Here is a 17191-nt window from a genome sequence, read left to right as displayed (position 1 = left end):
CACTCTAACAAGCTCCAACTACCTTGCCCTAGTAGACCCAACCTTGTGCTCCTCGTCCCTTTCTTTTTAATTTTTCTCCCATGGTTTTTTAAATGCAAATGCATTCTTTATCAACAAAATCAATCATGCACTGTGACGCATGCAGCTTGCACCACAATAGATGGTATAGAGAGGGAAAACTTTGATTCCTTTCTATTTCATGGCCCAGGTGGCCTAACTCTTCTCTGAGCCTAATCCAAAGGCTATAACCACAATCCAATATGTCAATTAGCCATCTCTAACCATCATCTAACCCAATATAGCTTAAATTTACTTAATTACCCTTTATTAACTAAATTAATCTAGGAGTAAATTTTTGAATGTTACAAGTTTAGCTGAGAAGCACCTAGGCTTAGATTCAATGTATAGGACACTACTCTATTTCTGTTATACTTCCATTTGTTAGTTGATGTATATTTGCCAATTTATAGCTTATTTTGTTTAATTAGAACATGTAGACACTTAACTTTTGTTAAGCTTATTTAAACTATAGCCATAGGATTTATGTCTGACACCTATGGCCTCATTTGATTTGACCTAAAGTATTTAAATTATGTTTTGGAGATGAAATAATATTTTATTAAGAATTTTTATATAATTATATTGAGTGGTTGTAACCTAACTATAATTTTCTATATCTAGTTGAAGTATCAATTGATATGTACTATTTATAATGCTTGTTATATTGTCTAGTTGTTCACCCCTTGGTGCTGGTTTTGGTTTGTGAATTGTGATATTAAATGTTAGGAAATATTATTTTAGGCCCAAAATGGGTTAGGTGAATCAATTCTCTATTCATAGTGATCAAAATAAAGTTAATATCTAGATTATGTGTGTTATCTTGGGTGGACACTTGAATAATTGAGTTTGGATATTTGTGAGAAAAAGATATGATGTGTGAGATTAAATTGTCCCTAGGAACTCCGATTTCATGTTGTATGTAATTTATTAACAAATTTGGATTTCTAACCTTGTTTTGGAAATAAGATCCCATTAGGTAGACTTTTTTATGTTTAAGTAAATATCTAAATTACCATGGTAAGTTGTATTCATTATGATCAATTATTTCTATCATGGTATAATATTTTCCAATATGGTAGTCGATATATAAAATGTTTTATTAAATTATGAAAAAAATTTTATATCATGATAAACTTTTTTTTCACTATAGTAGCATTTTTAAAATATAGCTTTTGTTTTTCTACTACGGTAGACTCCTTTATGCCATGATAAGTTTTTTAAAAGATAAATTTTGTCTTTAATTAACATGGTAGATATTTAATTATCAAGATAGAGTTTAATTACAAAAGATGTTGAAGTGAGAGAGGGAAAGGGAAGTCGGAGAAGAAGAGAGGTTGGCTTGGGGAGATGAAGAGCTATGGAATGAAGAGAGAGAGAGAGACTAGAATGACAGCTAAGGGAGTAAAAGAACAGTAAGCACTTGGTTAAAAGTAAAGGTCTAAGTCGAACAGTCAAATGTTAGTCAATATTAATGGTGGGGTAAAATTGTATTCTTTTTAAAAGTTTTGCAGTGATATTACTCTAAAAAAAAAATATAAAGATAGCAAATGTCTCTAGGAAAAAGTTTTTATAATATTTTTTCCCTTTAACCCTATATTTAATAAGGTAAAGTTGAAGACTTTTTGAAATTTTAGAGTTAATGAGTTAATGAATTTCTTGGGAGTGTTTTATAAAATGATTTTTAATTTAGTTGCAATAAACACATTTATTGTTCTTGAGTTGATCCTATGAAGCAAAGGTCACTTGTGATTGAATTTATTTATCTCATCAAAATGAATGTTAAAAGACCTTTCTAACATGACAACTAACAATCAATATAGTTTCATATATAGAGGCAAAACAATAATAATATTATTATTGTTTAAAAGATCATTCACTGATTAAAAAACAAAAAAGAGAGATAAGATTACATAACCTTTAAAATGGATCTTAAAAAGGCTTTTAATAAGTCTTTATGGGATTTTATTAACAATTTTTTTTAAATAATTGGAATCATAACCATTTTAGAAAAATCATCATGGCAACCATCTCAATTACCTACGTGAAAGTTTTTTGGAACAAAGACCCTTCCTAAGAAGTCGCCCTTTCACATAGTATTAGATAAGGAAATCCTCTCTCACTTTTTTTTTTTTTTTTTTTTGTTTCATGTATTGAACATTTTGGTCATTGCATTCTCAGTGACATAGATAGGGAAGATTGAAAATATATTAGTCTACCATCTAATGACACTACTATTTCTCCCATATTTTTTGTTGATGATATGTTACTTTTTGCAAATGCATGTCTAAATCAAGCAAAAATCATACAATAATATTCGTCTCAATTGCATGGCTCTAAGGCATAAAAATAAACACAACAAAATCTAAACTCTTCTTCTAAAAGAATGTTAATATAAATAGGTTCATGCATATTTATGAAAAATTTTGAATACCTCTTATTAAAAAATCTTGGCAAACATGTTAGCATTCTTATTTGCATCAAAAACCTTTCAAGCTAACCTTTCTGCTTATGTTGGAGAAAACAAACTCATATTTACATAGAACGATCATTATCTAAACATAGTAGGAAAATGTGTTCTTATAAAAATATGTTCTTTCTACCTTTTCCAATTATATCATATAAACTATGCTTTTGCTTGATAATGTTCTGATGATTTGGAAAAAAGCTCTCAAAACTTCTTCTAAAACTTGTTCAATGGAAGCAAAAGCCTCACCTTCTATCTTAGAAATATATCACCAAAGAGAAAAACTCTAAAAGACTTGGCTTTAATAAATGTTGAATTTAGAATATTGCCTACATTATGAAACTTTGCTAGGGCCTCGTCATGAAACCTAGTAGTCTTTAGATTCTTGTCTTGCATGAGAAATATAAATGCAACAAGCCACTATTCCTATTATGTATAAATCTAGGTTATCTTGGAGTAGTATTTGTAAAATCTAGAATAAATTCATAACATATGTTGGCTTGAAAAAATGAGACCAAATATCCTTTGGCATGACAAATGGTCCACTCTCCCTTAACCACTTGTGATTTACACCTACAATGTAAATGTTGTTTTTCATGCTAAAGTAAGTGAATTTTGTTATACAACTGGCAAGTGGAATATAAACAAATGGAATCATCATTTTCATTATGATGTTATCAAAAGTTAATTTTTTTGTCTAATTTGACTCAAGCTCAAAAACGATTTTTAAAAGAAGAGCAAGCTTTTGCTTAGCTTGGTCACCAATTTAGCTTGGTTTTCAGAACATTGGTAAAACCAATCAAGAAGTGATAATCAACATGGTCAAAAGACTATTCTAATTTTACATATGTTTTCTTCGAATTACACCCAAATCCATTAAAATCCATCCATTACTAATTATTGACTTTCATGAGACAATAAACTTTCTTATCCAAGACTTTTACTTAATTTTTCCAATTATTTTATCTTACCTGAGAAGAACGAAAATGGTTGATATCCATATTTTGATGCCAATACCAATTAAAAAGGACATGTTATTTTTTTAAATTTTTTTATTATTTCAAATTTAAATACCAATAACATCATACTTAAGGTTGGCAAAAATATCATAATCAAGATTTAATTAAAAAATAAAAGAATTTTTTTTTCATTTTTTTAAATTAAAACAACTATTATCACGAATATTAGCTCACATGAAGTCACTCTCTTTTTAGAAATAAACATCTTACTATCTCAGCCCATGTTTAGGTAATAAAAATAAACACAATAGATAATTGCAAGGCATTTTGATGCACAGTTGTGAAAACAACAAATTGAAGGTCTTTACCCGACACTTGAGTTGAAGTTGAAATCATCCTGCTCATGCTTTGGATTTATTACTGTTAATGGATTTGCTCCTTTTTGTGCCTTTAAATTGAATAGGAAAAATAGCAATTAAGGACCTTTGTATGAAATTTATAACAATTAATGATCAATTATTATCAAAACTCAAATAGATACTTATTGATAAATAAGCTCGAATTGACTATTGTTAATTTAGAATGAGTTATTGTTGAAACTCGAATGGATACTTGTTGATAAAAGATTAATTCAAATGAAGTATCCATTCGAGTTTTGACAATAATTGATTCTTGAGTAATATAAATTTTATACAGAGATTCTTGATTGTTATTTTTTCAATTTAATATCAAATTCTAAAATCAGGAATGTCTTTCCTCCATAGAACTATTAAGTCATCCAAATACCCTGTTGATGTTTCCTTGTTACCGGTTTTGTAAGAGTAATCTATCATGGCTCAAGAATAATATGGATTGGGCTTATGAGTTACCAATTAATGGGCTCAATTGGAAGAAAATAGGGCTCATATTTAGCATTTAATAGTGTCTTGAAAACTAAAATAGAGTTTATATGATAGTCTATTTGTAAATTTTTTTTTTTAATAAAGGAGGTGTGGGGGTGGTGAATTATTGTGTGGAAAATCATCTTGTTCTCTAATGGTTACTCTTTTCTTCTTTAATATTTTTGTTTCTCTTACTCATGTTATCTTAATGTCAATAAACTTGTTTATTATTTTTTTGAATCAGAAGGATAGATACTAATGGTATGAGATTATAAGAGGAATCCAACCCATGATGCCTACTTATAGGAGAGCTTACATGTTACTAGGTTATAAAGCTATTGTTGAACTTGTCATTATTAGTTTAGAAATAGTCATAAGTAACTTATTGATATTTTATATATGGAATTGATCGTCATAAATTTAGTGATAATAAGAAGTTCATAGAAAATAAGCAAAAATGTAAAGGGTAGGGAAGAGTAACTATTAGAGAAGTAAATGGATAAGAATATGTCCTTTAAAGTTAAGAATATGTGAATTTCATAAAGTTTTCATTTTTAAGAGAGATAGGGGAGATTTTATATTTCATTCAAAAATAATAAAATGAGAAAAATATATATAAAAAAGGAAAATTTCATGAATATCAACTTTAGATGATTTTCCACTCAATAATTCATTCTTGCTCCGCAATTATATACCCTATTTTCTTTCAATTGGGCCCATGCCTCTTAAAACCCATCAATAACAACTTCTTGCCCATTAATTGCTAACTCATAAGTCCAATGCATATTTTTCACGATTTAATCTTGCAATGGTTTTTCTTAGAGCTTCTTAAAGCCTGTCGAAATCATATATTTTGATGGTCGCAAAATCCGTTCTAGTTCTTGCTTTACAAATTCCAGTGATTTTTGGTTCGTTTTGATCTCTTGTTCATTGTTTATATTGTTATTCCAATGCATTGTGGTTTCTTGTTCCGAGAATGCGATGATGGCTATTGGTTTTTTTCGACACGCTTGGGATTGAGGTTTCTTTTTATTTAATGAGAAGGGTTCTTTAGTCTTTTAATATTTTAATAACATTGTATTAGAATTTTATTTCCATACCAAACATACTTTTATAATTCAATTCTATTTTAATTTTAATTTCAATTCCATTAAAAAATCTTTTATCATACCAAACAAAACTTAAGTCTAAAAAACACATGAAATGAATAAGTTTGGAAAAATTATGATAATTGAGATATTTTTTTATTGCTTTAATTCTTGGTTGTGTTCTTAATTTTCCATAATATAGCTCACCAGTAGAATTTTAGAGTCCTGAAAACATACCTCAAAGATATTAGAGCTTCTCTTCTACCACAAGAGAATTCTGGATTACCATGATGAATCTAGGTTACAAATTTCACAGCAAATACATGATATAATTTAAGAGAGTGGGAGAAAGAGAAGTAGAAGAAGAGTCTCAACATTCATTCCAAAAATAGAGCTGGATTCTCATATTTCACTATGTATATTAATTACATAAATTTGAAAATAAAATCATAACTATTTCATTAAACTTCTTGCAACCAATAATTCAGAGTTATTTAAATTTAAATAAAATGATTTACCCAACTTTAATTAAGTGCTATTGGGTTTGGGCTTTTACTTATATGATTTAATTTATCTAAGGCTGGAACATAGTCCAACACCGCCTAAATACCCCTTGGCCAGTCTTGGATTGTTTGGAAAGTTTTTAGATAAAATGAGATGAAGTAAGATGATTAAAAGTTTTATACAATTATTTTGAAATATTTTTTAAAAGGTTGCGGGATGATTTAAAGTGACTTTTCAAGTTATTCTAAACCTACTATGAAATGGTATAATATAGATAGTATTAGAATTAAAGAGTAAAAATATCTCAAATTTTTTTGTGAGGAATGCCAGATATTTTAATTTTTTTTAATAATATAATCCCAGAACTTTTAAGAAGATTACAAGTTTGTCCTGATATCAATATTAGCTGTTAATTTGAGTTTGATTTTCACCTGTTGCCATGTGGCAATTTCTTTTTTTTAAACACCTGCTCGTCGGTGGTCTCTCCCTCCACCTCCACCTCTGCTTCGTCTTCACCGATTCTGATTTATCTCATTCCTCATCCTTACCCATAATCAAATCGGCCCCTCCTTTCTCCTCAGAGCAGGGTACGGCACCTCGTTAGTTGCTCCATACCGATTTGAAGCTCTGAAGTTGAGAGCAGAGCACGGTTCTGATCACACTCGCCGTTCAGATAATGGTTCACGCTGCCATCTGCTTCTCTTGCGTTGCTGTTAAGGTTCGATTACTCCTTCAGGTTCGATTTACGGAAACTGATTTTTATTTTGTAGCTTCCAAATGAACTGCCGCATTTAGAGCGGCTGTCTGGGTAAAATTTTACTGTTTATCTTGGACGGAACGGCTGTGTTCCTTCTTGTATTTTTCGGGATATAGTATCGTATGGGAGAAAAACAAATGTTATTGGAAGTTATCCAAAACACGCTACCTGACGATGTTGCCCTCAAAATTGTTTCGATGCTTTCGGTATGATTTTATACCTACCATAGCATACATAAATTCCAATTATTGGTCCTTTCATTTGTTTGATTCCTTGGGTTTGTGTAAGGAGGTACGAGATTTGTGCGCCTTGGGTTGTTGCTCAAGGTTTTGGAGGGAACTTTGTTGCTTAGATTGTTTTTGGGAGTATTTAACTAGAGAAGGATGGCTTCTCTTGTGTGCTTAGATTTTTCTGATTCGTTATCTTCTTCCGTTCCTCCCAACGCTCCCAATTTCAAGGTGTCCCCAATTTTTTTAAGGGTTACCATCAGCTATCTTCTTGTTTTTTTTTTTTTTTTTACCATCAGCTATCTTCTTTTAGCTTCTGAATTGGGACACTGCAATATTGATCATCAGCGTCTGCAAGTTACGCTCTCCTATTATTTTGAGTGAATGGTAAAACTTAAAAGTGAGAGTATATCTCATTTTTTTTATGATATTATTTTTTTTTTTTAAAGATGCGCACAATGATTGAAGATATTTTATAATAAGGATCGGATGAACTTCTTCTTCTTCGATGGAGGAAACTTCGGCGAAGGTAAGGCGATGAAAATTCATCGTCGGAGTCAGTGGTGAACATTAACCACTACCACTTTTCCACCCATGACCTGTCAATTAGCTGGAATCCATATCTTGCTTCTTTTGTTTTTTATTTTTAAAAATCAGCCACGTGGAAATTAAGTCAACTAAACCATTAACTAACTGCCAAACATTGATAGTAGGGTGAAAGTGTACTCTTTTTTAAAAGTTCTGAGGTAGGCATTTCCTGTGAAAAAGTTTCGAGTGTTTTTGCCCTTTAATTCATAATATTATTCATTTTCACCATTTCTCACTCTTTCACTCTCAACCTAAAATTGAAAAACTGAAAAATATAATTATATCTTATTCAAATATTTTAATTGTATAATTATTCTAAAATAATAATTAACTAAAATATTTATTCTTCTAATAAAATTCCTAAACAATGGAGTATTCCATTCAATTTCACCCCCTCGTGTTCTATTTCATCAATGACCATGCCTTTATATTTCATCATGTATTCTCAAGCAACCCCAAGTCTCTAATTCCCTTTGAAGCATGTTATAACCATCCTTGACCGTGTACTTCTTAAATTTAAAATTTCTTCTAATTTTTTTATTACAATCAATTATGTGTCATACAATGCTCTTTCTATTTTTTGTGGTTCAAAATTCCAATCATATTTGTCTACATGGGTAGAAAAAAGCCAGGTAAAAAAAAAAAAAATCTTGATGAGAATACAGTACAAAGCTCAGATCCTCAGAAGTGAAATCTAAAAAGTAACAATATTACAAGAAAGAAAGGCACCGAGTGAAGAGCTAAATAGCAGATTAAGGGAAATGGATATCACACCATATCACAAACAAGAGTACATAAAAATCTACCAAATATTAGAAGCCTATATGATCACAAGACTTTCCTTGCCAGATCTCTTCAAATGATGCAATATTAGTAGAATACATATTACGTGTATCCACTTCCTTGTGTCTTCATACATTATTGATTTTCTTCAAGTAAGTCATAAGTTCCTTGCAAGCTAGTTTTTCAGCCATGTCCCCATTGGGAGCTTTAGAGGTTTTCTCATAAATTTTCCCATTAGCTAGAACCCTAACTGTGACACAAGTCAAGTCATTGCTTCTGGAAACCAATGGCTTCTTATATTTATAATATTGTTTTTGGCAGAGTTCATGCAATTCACGAACAGGTTGAATCGGTACAGTTTCAGGTGTTACCAAAGGTTCCAATAAAGGTATGATGCTTTTGAACACAATGTCTTTGTTGAACCCTGAATCAACCATAATTGCTCCAGCTAGAGACTCTATAATGTCTGCAAGTACCTGTTAATGAATAATATTTAATATTGAACTCAAAATTAGGGCATTTTAGATTATTCACACACCCTCCCATGGAGGTACTATGTGCTATCTGGTTATCCAACTATAGAAACTTTACATTCATAGAATGAAGGCAGAGCATGTATTTAGAGAAAAATAGGGGGGGGGGAGTGGAATATTAGGGTCTGTTTGATTTTGTTTTCAAAAACTATTTTTATGTTTTTAAAGGGAAAAAAATACAAAAAATTGTTTGGGTTTGGGCAAGTGTTTTGTATTTAAATGTTTCTAAAACTATTCTTATTTTTTGTTTTAAAAAATAAAAAATGAAACCATTTTAGAGCTATTTTTGTTTTATTTTTTATTTTCAAATGTACTATATTTGACTATTGGAAACTATCGTTAGCTATAGTTAATCACTATCATAAAATATCATTATTAACAACTAGCAGCGACCACCACGGCTAATTTTTGAACTCTAACCCTTGGTTGGATGGGGAGAAAAATAGCGAGGAGGGAAAGGAAGAAAACTCTTAAAAATAGTAATTTTTTTTTTTTACTATTTTTAGAAATTTTTCTCTAAGTTTTCTATCCTCCCTGTTTTCTTCCCACTCCTCAATCAAAGTAGTATGAAAATAAAAGAACGTTTAAAAAAAAAAAAAAAGGGAACTCAATCAAACAAGCCCTTAGATTTCATGACTAATTATGAGATTCTTAGGTCACTCTCTAGTCTAGTTGAATGCACCCTCTACATTTTCATGTGAATAGAGGATGAAAAAGTAAGATCATATACTCTAATGGTGAGCAAATTTACCAAAATGATATTTGAATGTAAGCACTAAAACCCCACTGTAACAGTAATATGAATAATCATAGACTCAACTAAATTATTATTTGAAGACCAATAAGATGAATAGTAAGTGCTAACCTTAGGAAAATATGTCTCTGCATCCCATCCAAAAGTTGGTTTAGTAGATGACTCTTCAAACTTATTTATCGCTTTAACAATATTCTTCTCTAATTCTTGAGAGGAATGGATTATGTGTTTGTGTAACCCAGCCTTAATGGCAAACTGAGGATAACAATCATTATTTACGGAAGCAGACCTCATGTCAGTCAACAACCCTGGAGACAGGCCAGGATATTTATTGTAGAGATGCTCAGTGATGAGAAAATCCAACACAGAATCCCCAAGAAATTCTAGTCGCTGCAGGGACAAAGCATTTTATACATATACAGTGTTCAATTATTATGAAAGTAATATATAAAAAAAAAAAAAAAACTACTCATGGGTTACATCAAAACTTCCAAATGACAAGCTGCTTCTAATGGGATGACCTTGAAGATTTAGCTTATCATAGATACTTCCTCGGATCCTATGTATAAGTTACCTTCTAAAAGGAATTCATGGTCATTTTTACAAGTCACTTTATATAAAAATGTGGATCATCAATTACTTTCTTCAAATTTTACCCTTTCACAATTTTTGACGAGTGGAGTAAAAAGTTATGGGAGAGAAAAACTATTTTTAAAGATGATGCATTTAATAAGGATAAATTGAAAAATTTCCTTATTTTTTAGACGACATTAATAATGTAACCACCTCTTGTTGGTTTTGGTAAGGTAATTAAAAATAAGTTATAAACAGTATCAAAGGAATAACTATTAGGTGGAAAATCATGACTTGCATGCCAATAGTCCCAGACCTAACTCCAAGTCTGTCTCATCTCAAGTGTCTGTAACTCTGTATTATGGTTAGAGTCCAAATACTGTTTATGGTTTTGCTGAAAAGATGCCAACATGAAAATCAGTTAAGAAAGCATGCATATAACCCAACCATTTTTTTTAAAGTACCTGATAACATGTTGGAATTTCTGGCTGTATGTAAGAGCTATGGGTGAGAGCTTCCACCAAGAGGGAACGGTCATTGAATGAGTAGTTTAACAAGGATTCCAGAAATCTGACATTGACAAGTCTCTCTGGATCTATGTTTAAAAGCCTCTTATTAGGCGTTATTTCAAATTCCACTTTTATTCCAATCCAATCCATAAACTTCAAAGCAGCTTTCTCTCCACCTGTGCTGAGGAAAGCCCCAATCAAGGCTTCAACAACGTCAGCAATTATTTCATATTTCATTTTTCTGTTCCCACCAACATACATTTTTGTCATATCAGAGACCAATTCCTCTTTCAAAGTAACATTTCTAGACCTATCTCCTGGTATAATCCATTTCTTTGGATCAAAAGGTCTGCTTCGTATGAAGCCCTGACAAAAAAAAAAAAAAAAGGAAAGAAAGTTAGGGAGAGAAAGAAGGAGCCATTTCAGAATGCAGCACAACACATAAGTGGATTTTTATTTTTCTTTGTTAAGTCAGATATCATATTATATTAATTAGTATTTAATATAATTTTATTTCCGTTAAATTAGTTTTGAGAAAAATCAAGTAATTATTGACAGCATTTAGAGAAGCTTAATTTTCAAGTTATGGGATATATCATAAATTGTAATCATCCTCTCACAATGAGATAGGATTTACTATGACACGATTTCTTAATTTATGTCAGCCATCCACACTACAGATAGAGGAGGCTGGCTGGAGAGAAAGCACATGCCAAAGTTGAATATCTCTTCTCGATTCACTCTTTTCTCTTCTCTTTCTTCTCTCTCACAGTACATCTATTGTGCCTTGTAGAAAGTCTATTCTCTTCGTGAGTTTTTGGGTTAATGGCTCTATACTCCGATCCAGTATGGGTGTTTTATGTGATTAAGGTGAGAAAGAAAGAATACCGGAAGTTTAGAGTTGCACCCTAGCCTACTAAGAGAGGCATTAGATATCATCTTGTTCTTCTTCTCAGTAAGGGGACCTTCAGGATCAAATGGATAAGTTTGATAAAGATGCTGACAAGTAATATATTTAAGGAAAGAATCTCCAAGAGTCTCTAGCAAGTCATAGTCAAATGATTCTTGACATTCCTTTGTAGTAATTGCTTCCAAGATCTACAACGAACAAAGCAAATGCCATTAGTATAGGTATCACCAAAAACACTGGAACAAACACAACAAATGTAGAAAATAAAATAAAATTCTATCGTTAAGATATAATGAAAGCATGAGTAAGAGATGGAGAAGTTTGCAGTGGACATGATGACAGAGTCAAACCTTCTTAAAAAATGAGATGGCAAACAGAATAATCCATCAAGCATGTTTAAGCAAATGATTAGACACCCATATTTAGGAGACCCAACATAGTTAAGCCAAAAGATGCTATTATAGTAAGTTCGCATCATGACAAAAGTTTCACATTATTGTTTGGTACTCTGATTAAGGGAGAATTATAGTAAAGTCCTGAAAGATGAACTTAATGATAGTTAAGTTTTTGATAAAATTTTTTAAAAAATGAGTTGCAAATATTGATTTAGACAATTACAAACAGGAATTTCAGTTACAAACTAAGAGTTATATTTAGAAATTAAATATTTTTTTGGCAATTAGAACTCATGAATTTGCAATTATTTAAATTGATATTTATCACTTATTTTCATAAAATTTTATTAGGAATTTAACTGTCGTTAATATTTTTTCCTGGACTTAACTACCATTTTCCTGCTGATTAATCTCTTCATTGTGTATTCATTGAGAAGATATCGGAAAAAGGAGGCTAGAGCAATTCTTTTGCTTTGATTATCTAGTGTCCTGCTTTTTCCATTAAAACTCTTTATCTATTTGGTCCAAAAAATGAAAAATACTTCTCTATAACTGATTAATCTAGAAAAACATATATTCCTTTCCTTCATCATATGGGTAGTTAATGAGCCTCAGTAGAAAGACATGAAATTTTCAATCCTTGGCAAGACATGGAAATATAACTACTATAATTATATCCTGATGGTAAATTTTCACAGCAAAAGAATACTGGCTTGCCTTGTCTGTTGGAATATCATTTTGCATACACATCTTTTTCAAGTTGGAAGCCACAAGCAATGACTCAAGACGATGTATTATTGGTGGAATGAATGATAATGAATATATTGTACTGGCTGATATGGGTGACATAACAATAGAGCACAGTTCAGGAGGCAGTTCAACTGAAGCCCTGGTTGATTCTGAAGAAAAATAGTATATAATCAGCAGCACACAGAGAAACATGATACTAAAAATGGCTCAAGGAAAAGTTAGAAAGATGAAACTTATAGGAACAACTGAATATAGCCTTTGCACTTGTTTCATGGGCAAAAAAAATTGTATGTTCTTTCCAGAAATCATCCTGCACAAGAAACTTTACATATTTGTTTGGAATGGGAAGAGAACAGATAAGAGAGAAGATTAGGGGAGAAAACTAGAGGAAAAAGACATTTCATACCCTTGTTTCCCCTCATTTCTCCCTAGAGAGAGGGGGAAAACTTTATGCTAGGAATGGAAAAATGTCTTTTTCTTCTACTATTCTCCTATAGTTTTCTTTCCTTCTTATTTTCTTCCCATTCCAAATGGAAGGTACCAGTACAAGTTCAAATACTAGTATCAAAATTCAAACCTCTTTTCTTCACTTGTCTGTTTTTGAGTAGGTAATTTTGCACTTGAAATATATGCCTTCCATTATATAGCTGCTGGTTTTCAAAACATAATTGAATTCCATACCTGAAATGTAGGACAATGGATGAGAACATGTCAGAGTAAAAAACCCAATGGAAAATATAAACTTAAAAACAAGACCTCAGCAACAAATATTATCTCACTTTTCTTCATAGTATCTTTTGTATGTAATTGCTTCGCCATTCCTTTGTCTTAGCCGAGAGTTCCCATCCAATTCCATTATACCAGTAATGATATAAAAATGACCATTATGAGGAGTATAGACCAATGAATTTTCAAGTTCACAGGAACAAACAAGGCCATCTTGAGTGTATGCATTTGCAATATGATTGTTGCAACCTTCTTGAGATGAAGGCCAGTCAATGGTGAAAGGTCTTTGATGTGTGGTAGTGAATGGAAGAAGAAGATAATCAACCTCAAGATCATCTTCCAAACAGAGTTCATTTAAAATGTCTGTCAACTTAGCCATATCATAGCCAGAAAGAATCCCAAACACAGCGACCTGGAATCTTCTGCACAAAAGAACCTGAAAAGGGACAACAGAACAAAAACATAGTAACTTCATTAAACTTTGTAGCACCTGCTATTATGCTATACGTCCTCTGAATTATAATATAAGTTATAGTTAACTAATATATGGTTTACAAACAATGTTAGAACTTTTAAATTATTAAAAATATTCACATCTTTTTATTTATACCTTCATTAAATACATTATATAAGAACATTGATAATAGCAATTAAAATTTCAATGCTTGATTTTTTCAGAAAGAGTAAAATAAAATAGAGGTATTGTTTGAAAAACAAATATAAAAGTTATTTAATGTTCTATATTTTGAATCAAGTAAGGTCTAGAAGATGTTTTAAATTGTGATCTAGAGGAAGTACTACCCATAAGGAGAACAAAGTGGCATACCTCATTTAGGCCAAGATTTTTTGTTCCGATGTAATTAAACTTTACTGTTAGGCTCCCTCGGTCAATACACATTTTAAATTCCATTAACCCAATAACTTCTGGGTCAAGCTCACACCTTGTAGCAAGGATAACATCACTAGGAGAAATATCATTGATAAAGTCTTGTTTCAAGTCTACTAAATAGCAGTGATACACTGCATTGCCATCAATGTGTGAAAACCTGTTGACCAATTCAGGTGGGATGTAATGAGGTTGCTCTTCATTATAGGATTCGTTTACTGTAAGAATCGGATCATAAATGGTCAAAAAGAAAAAAAAAACATGAAAGGTAATAAGAAAAATAAATAACAGGCACGAAATTACCTAATTTCAGTGCCACATTGTTGTCCATGATGATATCAGTGCCAAGATTGCCTGTGAAAGCTCCAAGCCTTATTCTCTCAGTCTGCAATTTCAAATCGGTGACGAAAAGCGCGAGGCAAAAAGTAATGAGAGAGGAAAGTATAAATAATACTGCAACAGGTCAGTGTCTCCTTCATGAGCAAGTTAACTTTCAACAGAAGGAGACTCCGCAAGTGAGAGAGGCAATGAAAAGAATCATTATATTGGCCCTGTCGCTTTCGGAAAGAAGGAAAGCGAACGATGCAACGTGCCAACCTCAAGGAAAGTGGTCAGCTTTGCTCCTTGTTATTCAAGTTAACTTTAAAATGTTTAAATTTCTGTTAACCCAAGAAAAATGGTTAACATTCTATTGGGAAATAATATGAGAAAATACAATTATCAGTTCTTATAATTTTATTGAGTTTTACTTTTAGCTTTTGTATTTTTTTTTTCCCCCAGTTTGTCAGTCTTTGTAGTTTCAGCTAGGTGTGTTTACTAGATGGTTTGTTTGGGATTCAAATTTTATTGCATTTTTTGACCCATTTCAAAAGCCATCCTGTCTTTATAGAAGTCAGAACAAGATTGGAACGTCGTGGTAACCATTCTTACTTTCTTTAGTTACCCTTGTATTTTTAAATGATTAGTAATACTTAACCAATATGCACCAAGCATCATACTTCTATATATATGATTAATTAATTGAGTTTTAATGCATAAACAAATAGAAATAAGGACTCGAGACACCCTAATATAAGAGCCCTTGTGCATATGCAAACTATATGGTTAGAGCATATTGTAAACTCAAACTATCATAAGTAACAACAATCAGGCTCAAGCATAGGCTCGAAAAATAAACTTATTAGAGTACTTGAATGGTAGCAATTTGGAATTGTGCTTTTAATTTATTAATTGAATATCAATAATTATGAAAAAATATCTCACAACTTGTTTGGTTAGACCGAGTATCACAGGGCATTACAAAATTAAATAAACAAAAAAATATAAACAAATTAGCAATAAAAGTAACATAACAATTAACATATATAATGAAAGAAATATATTTATATAATATTGAGACTGGATGGGACATCTTGAAGGGTATCTTGAGCTTTTTTTTGTCTTGCCTTGCAAATGTCTTGTCCCAATTTTTTTAGGCCGGGACAAACCAATCCTAATGTGATTGGGATAGGTACGGGTTGATTGAAATGGTATAACTTTAAACACCTTTAATTTACTTTCAACAATATTAGGTGATGTTGATTGCTTAGGTCACTATAATTTTAATATTTTCAGTCTCTATAATTTTAATTATTAATTTTATTAGTATATTAAAATTCATTATTGATGATTTAATTGAATATAAATTATATAAGACTGAGTAGATAAATTTTAAAATGATTGATAGAGCTCTTGCTCACAGGAACATCAAAGAACAGTTACATTAGAAGTATTACACGTGAACTCGGGGGACGAATGGATGAAAGTGTCGCATGTGCTTCATTCAGACCGACGGCGTCCAGCTGCTACATGTACTTCATCCAATTATGTTCATTCAAACCAATGTATAGTTTAGGCTATTCTAGCCCTCGAGTACCATTTTTGTTTATTCAGTTTGGGCTTTTGCCCCGTTGTGTTCACAAAATAAATAAATAAATAAATAAAAATAATAAACCTAAGAATACATCTTTAAATATTTTTTAAAAAATTATATGTTCATCACCCTTTTGTTGATGCTATTTCAAAAGTTTAAGAGATCATATGTGGCCACAGAGACTACAAGATCCTGCATATTTCTCGAGATGCAAACTCTTGTGCTGATTTCTTGGCTAGAATGGCTCAAGACTATAGCCACATGGTTGTGATAGCCTCATTTTGCTTGACAAAAATGGGGTTAATCCCCATATGAATTAGACTTTGTCGTCTTTTTTTGTTTCTTTCTCTAGCTTTTTACTGGCCTCATCTATGAGAGAAATAAGAGAGTTAAATGTTAAAAAATATGAAGTATTTTTAATATTTTAAAGTATAATTATTATATTTTTTAAAAAGTACGTATAATAAATAAATTACTTTATATTTATTTTAAAGTAAATATTTTATTAAATTAAGGTAAATATGAAAAGATGATAATAATTTGAAAACAATTAATTACTTTAATGGAGGAGAATTTGGGTTAAAAATGCCTTATATTTTTCAATAAAGGGAGTAAGCCTTACCCCGATAATGACTCTTCCTCCATTTTAATTTATAAGATATTTTTGAAAGTGATACGATGATTTAAAATGTAAAATGATTTAATAAAAAATATGATTTTATTAAGAGGCTTTTGCACATATAACCTATTTAATAAATTTAAACAAAGATAACAGCCTAGCATTTGCAATGTGGTCAGATTAATATTTAAGTTAAATGGAAATGATAAAAATTTTCTATTTTCTTAAAATTTAAAATCTTATTCTCATTCTCAAATTTGAAATATATGATGCCCACTAAGCTGATGATGAAGTATTCAAAAGTGTTTGAATA

At 31.1% G+C, this 17191-nt stretch overlaps 1 protein-coding gene and 1 long non-coding RNA gene across 6 annotated transcripts in view; one reads left to right on the top strand and one right to left on the bottom strand.

The window, feature by feature from the left end:
• Window positions 1–6403: 6403 nt before the first annotated feature.
• LOC129302250 (uncharacterized) lies at window positions 6404–16310 on the top strand. Of its 3 annotated transcripts, XR_008591227.1 has the most exons (4): window positions 6404–6692; window positions 8633–8699; window positions 12746–14957; window positions 16089–16310. It is a non-coding gene; the product is annotated as an uncharacterized LOC129302250 (long non-coding RNA). The 3 variants fall into 3 exon arrangements; XR_008591228.1 differs by lacking the exon at window positions 16089–16310 and having other exon boundaries at window positions 6404–6674; window positions 12746–15339; XR_008591226.1 differs by lacking the exon at window positions 16089–16310 and having other exon boundaries at window positions 12746–15339.
• The window catches only part of LOC129302248 (endoribonuclease Dicer homolog 2-like), a 30573-nt gene continuing 21596 nt past the window's right edge, over window positions 8215–17191 (bottom strand). The window contains exons 1-8 of one of the 3 annotated variants that reach the window (XM_054940986.1): window positions 14288–14407; window positions 13515–13897; window positions 13313–13416; window positions 12703–12884; window positions 11569–11778; window positions 10636–11046; window positions 9710–9988; window positions 8215–8787 (exon numbers count right to left, since the gene is read on the bottom strand). In XM_054940986.1, coding sequence (XP_054796961.1) covers window positions 8440–8787; window positions 9710–9988; window positions 10636–11046; window positions 11569–11778; window positions 12703–12884; window positions 13313–13416; window positions 13515–13897; window positions 14288–14371 — 2001 coding nt within the window. In that variant the 5' untranslated portion in view covers window positions 14372–14407 and the 3' untranslated portion in view covers window positions 8215–8439. Of the gene's footprint in view, window positions 8788–9709; window positions 9989–10635; window positions 11047–11568; window positions 11779–12702; window positions 12885–13312; window positions 13417–13514; window positions 13898–14287; window positions 14408–17191 lie in introns of those variants that run through there. The other 2 variants (XM_054940983.1, XM_054940984.1) reach the window with 2 other exon arrangements.

The sequence above is a fragment of the Prosopis cineraria genome, unplaced genomic scaffold (assembly GCF_029017545.1).
Source record: "Prosopis cineraria cultivar Desert tree isolate PC_DT_omini unplaced genomic scaffold, ASM2901754v1 PC2, whole genome shotgun sequence".
Lineage (NCBI taxonomy): Eukaryota > Viridiplantae > Streptophyta > Magnoliopsida > Fabales > Fabaceae > Prosopis > Prosopis cineraria.
This window is presented reverse-complemented; position numbering and strand designations above follow the sequence as displayed.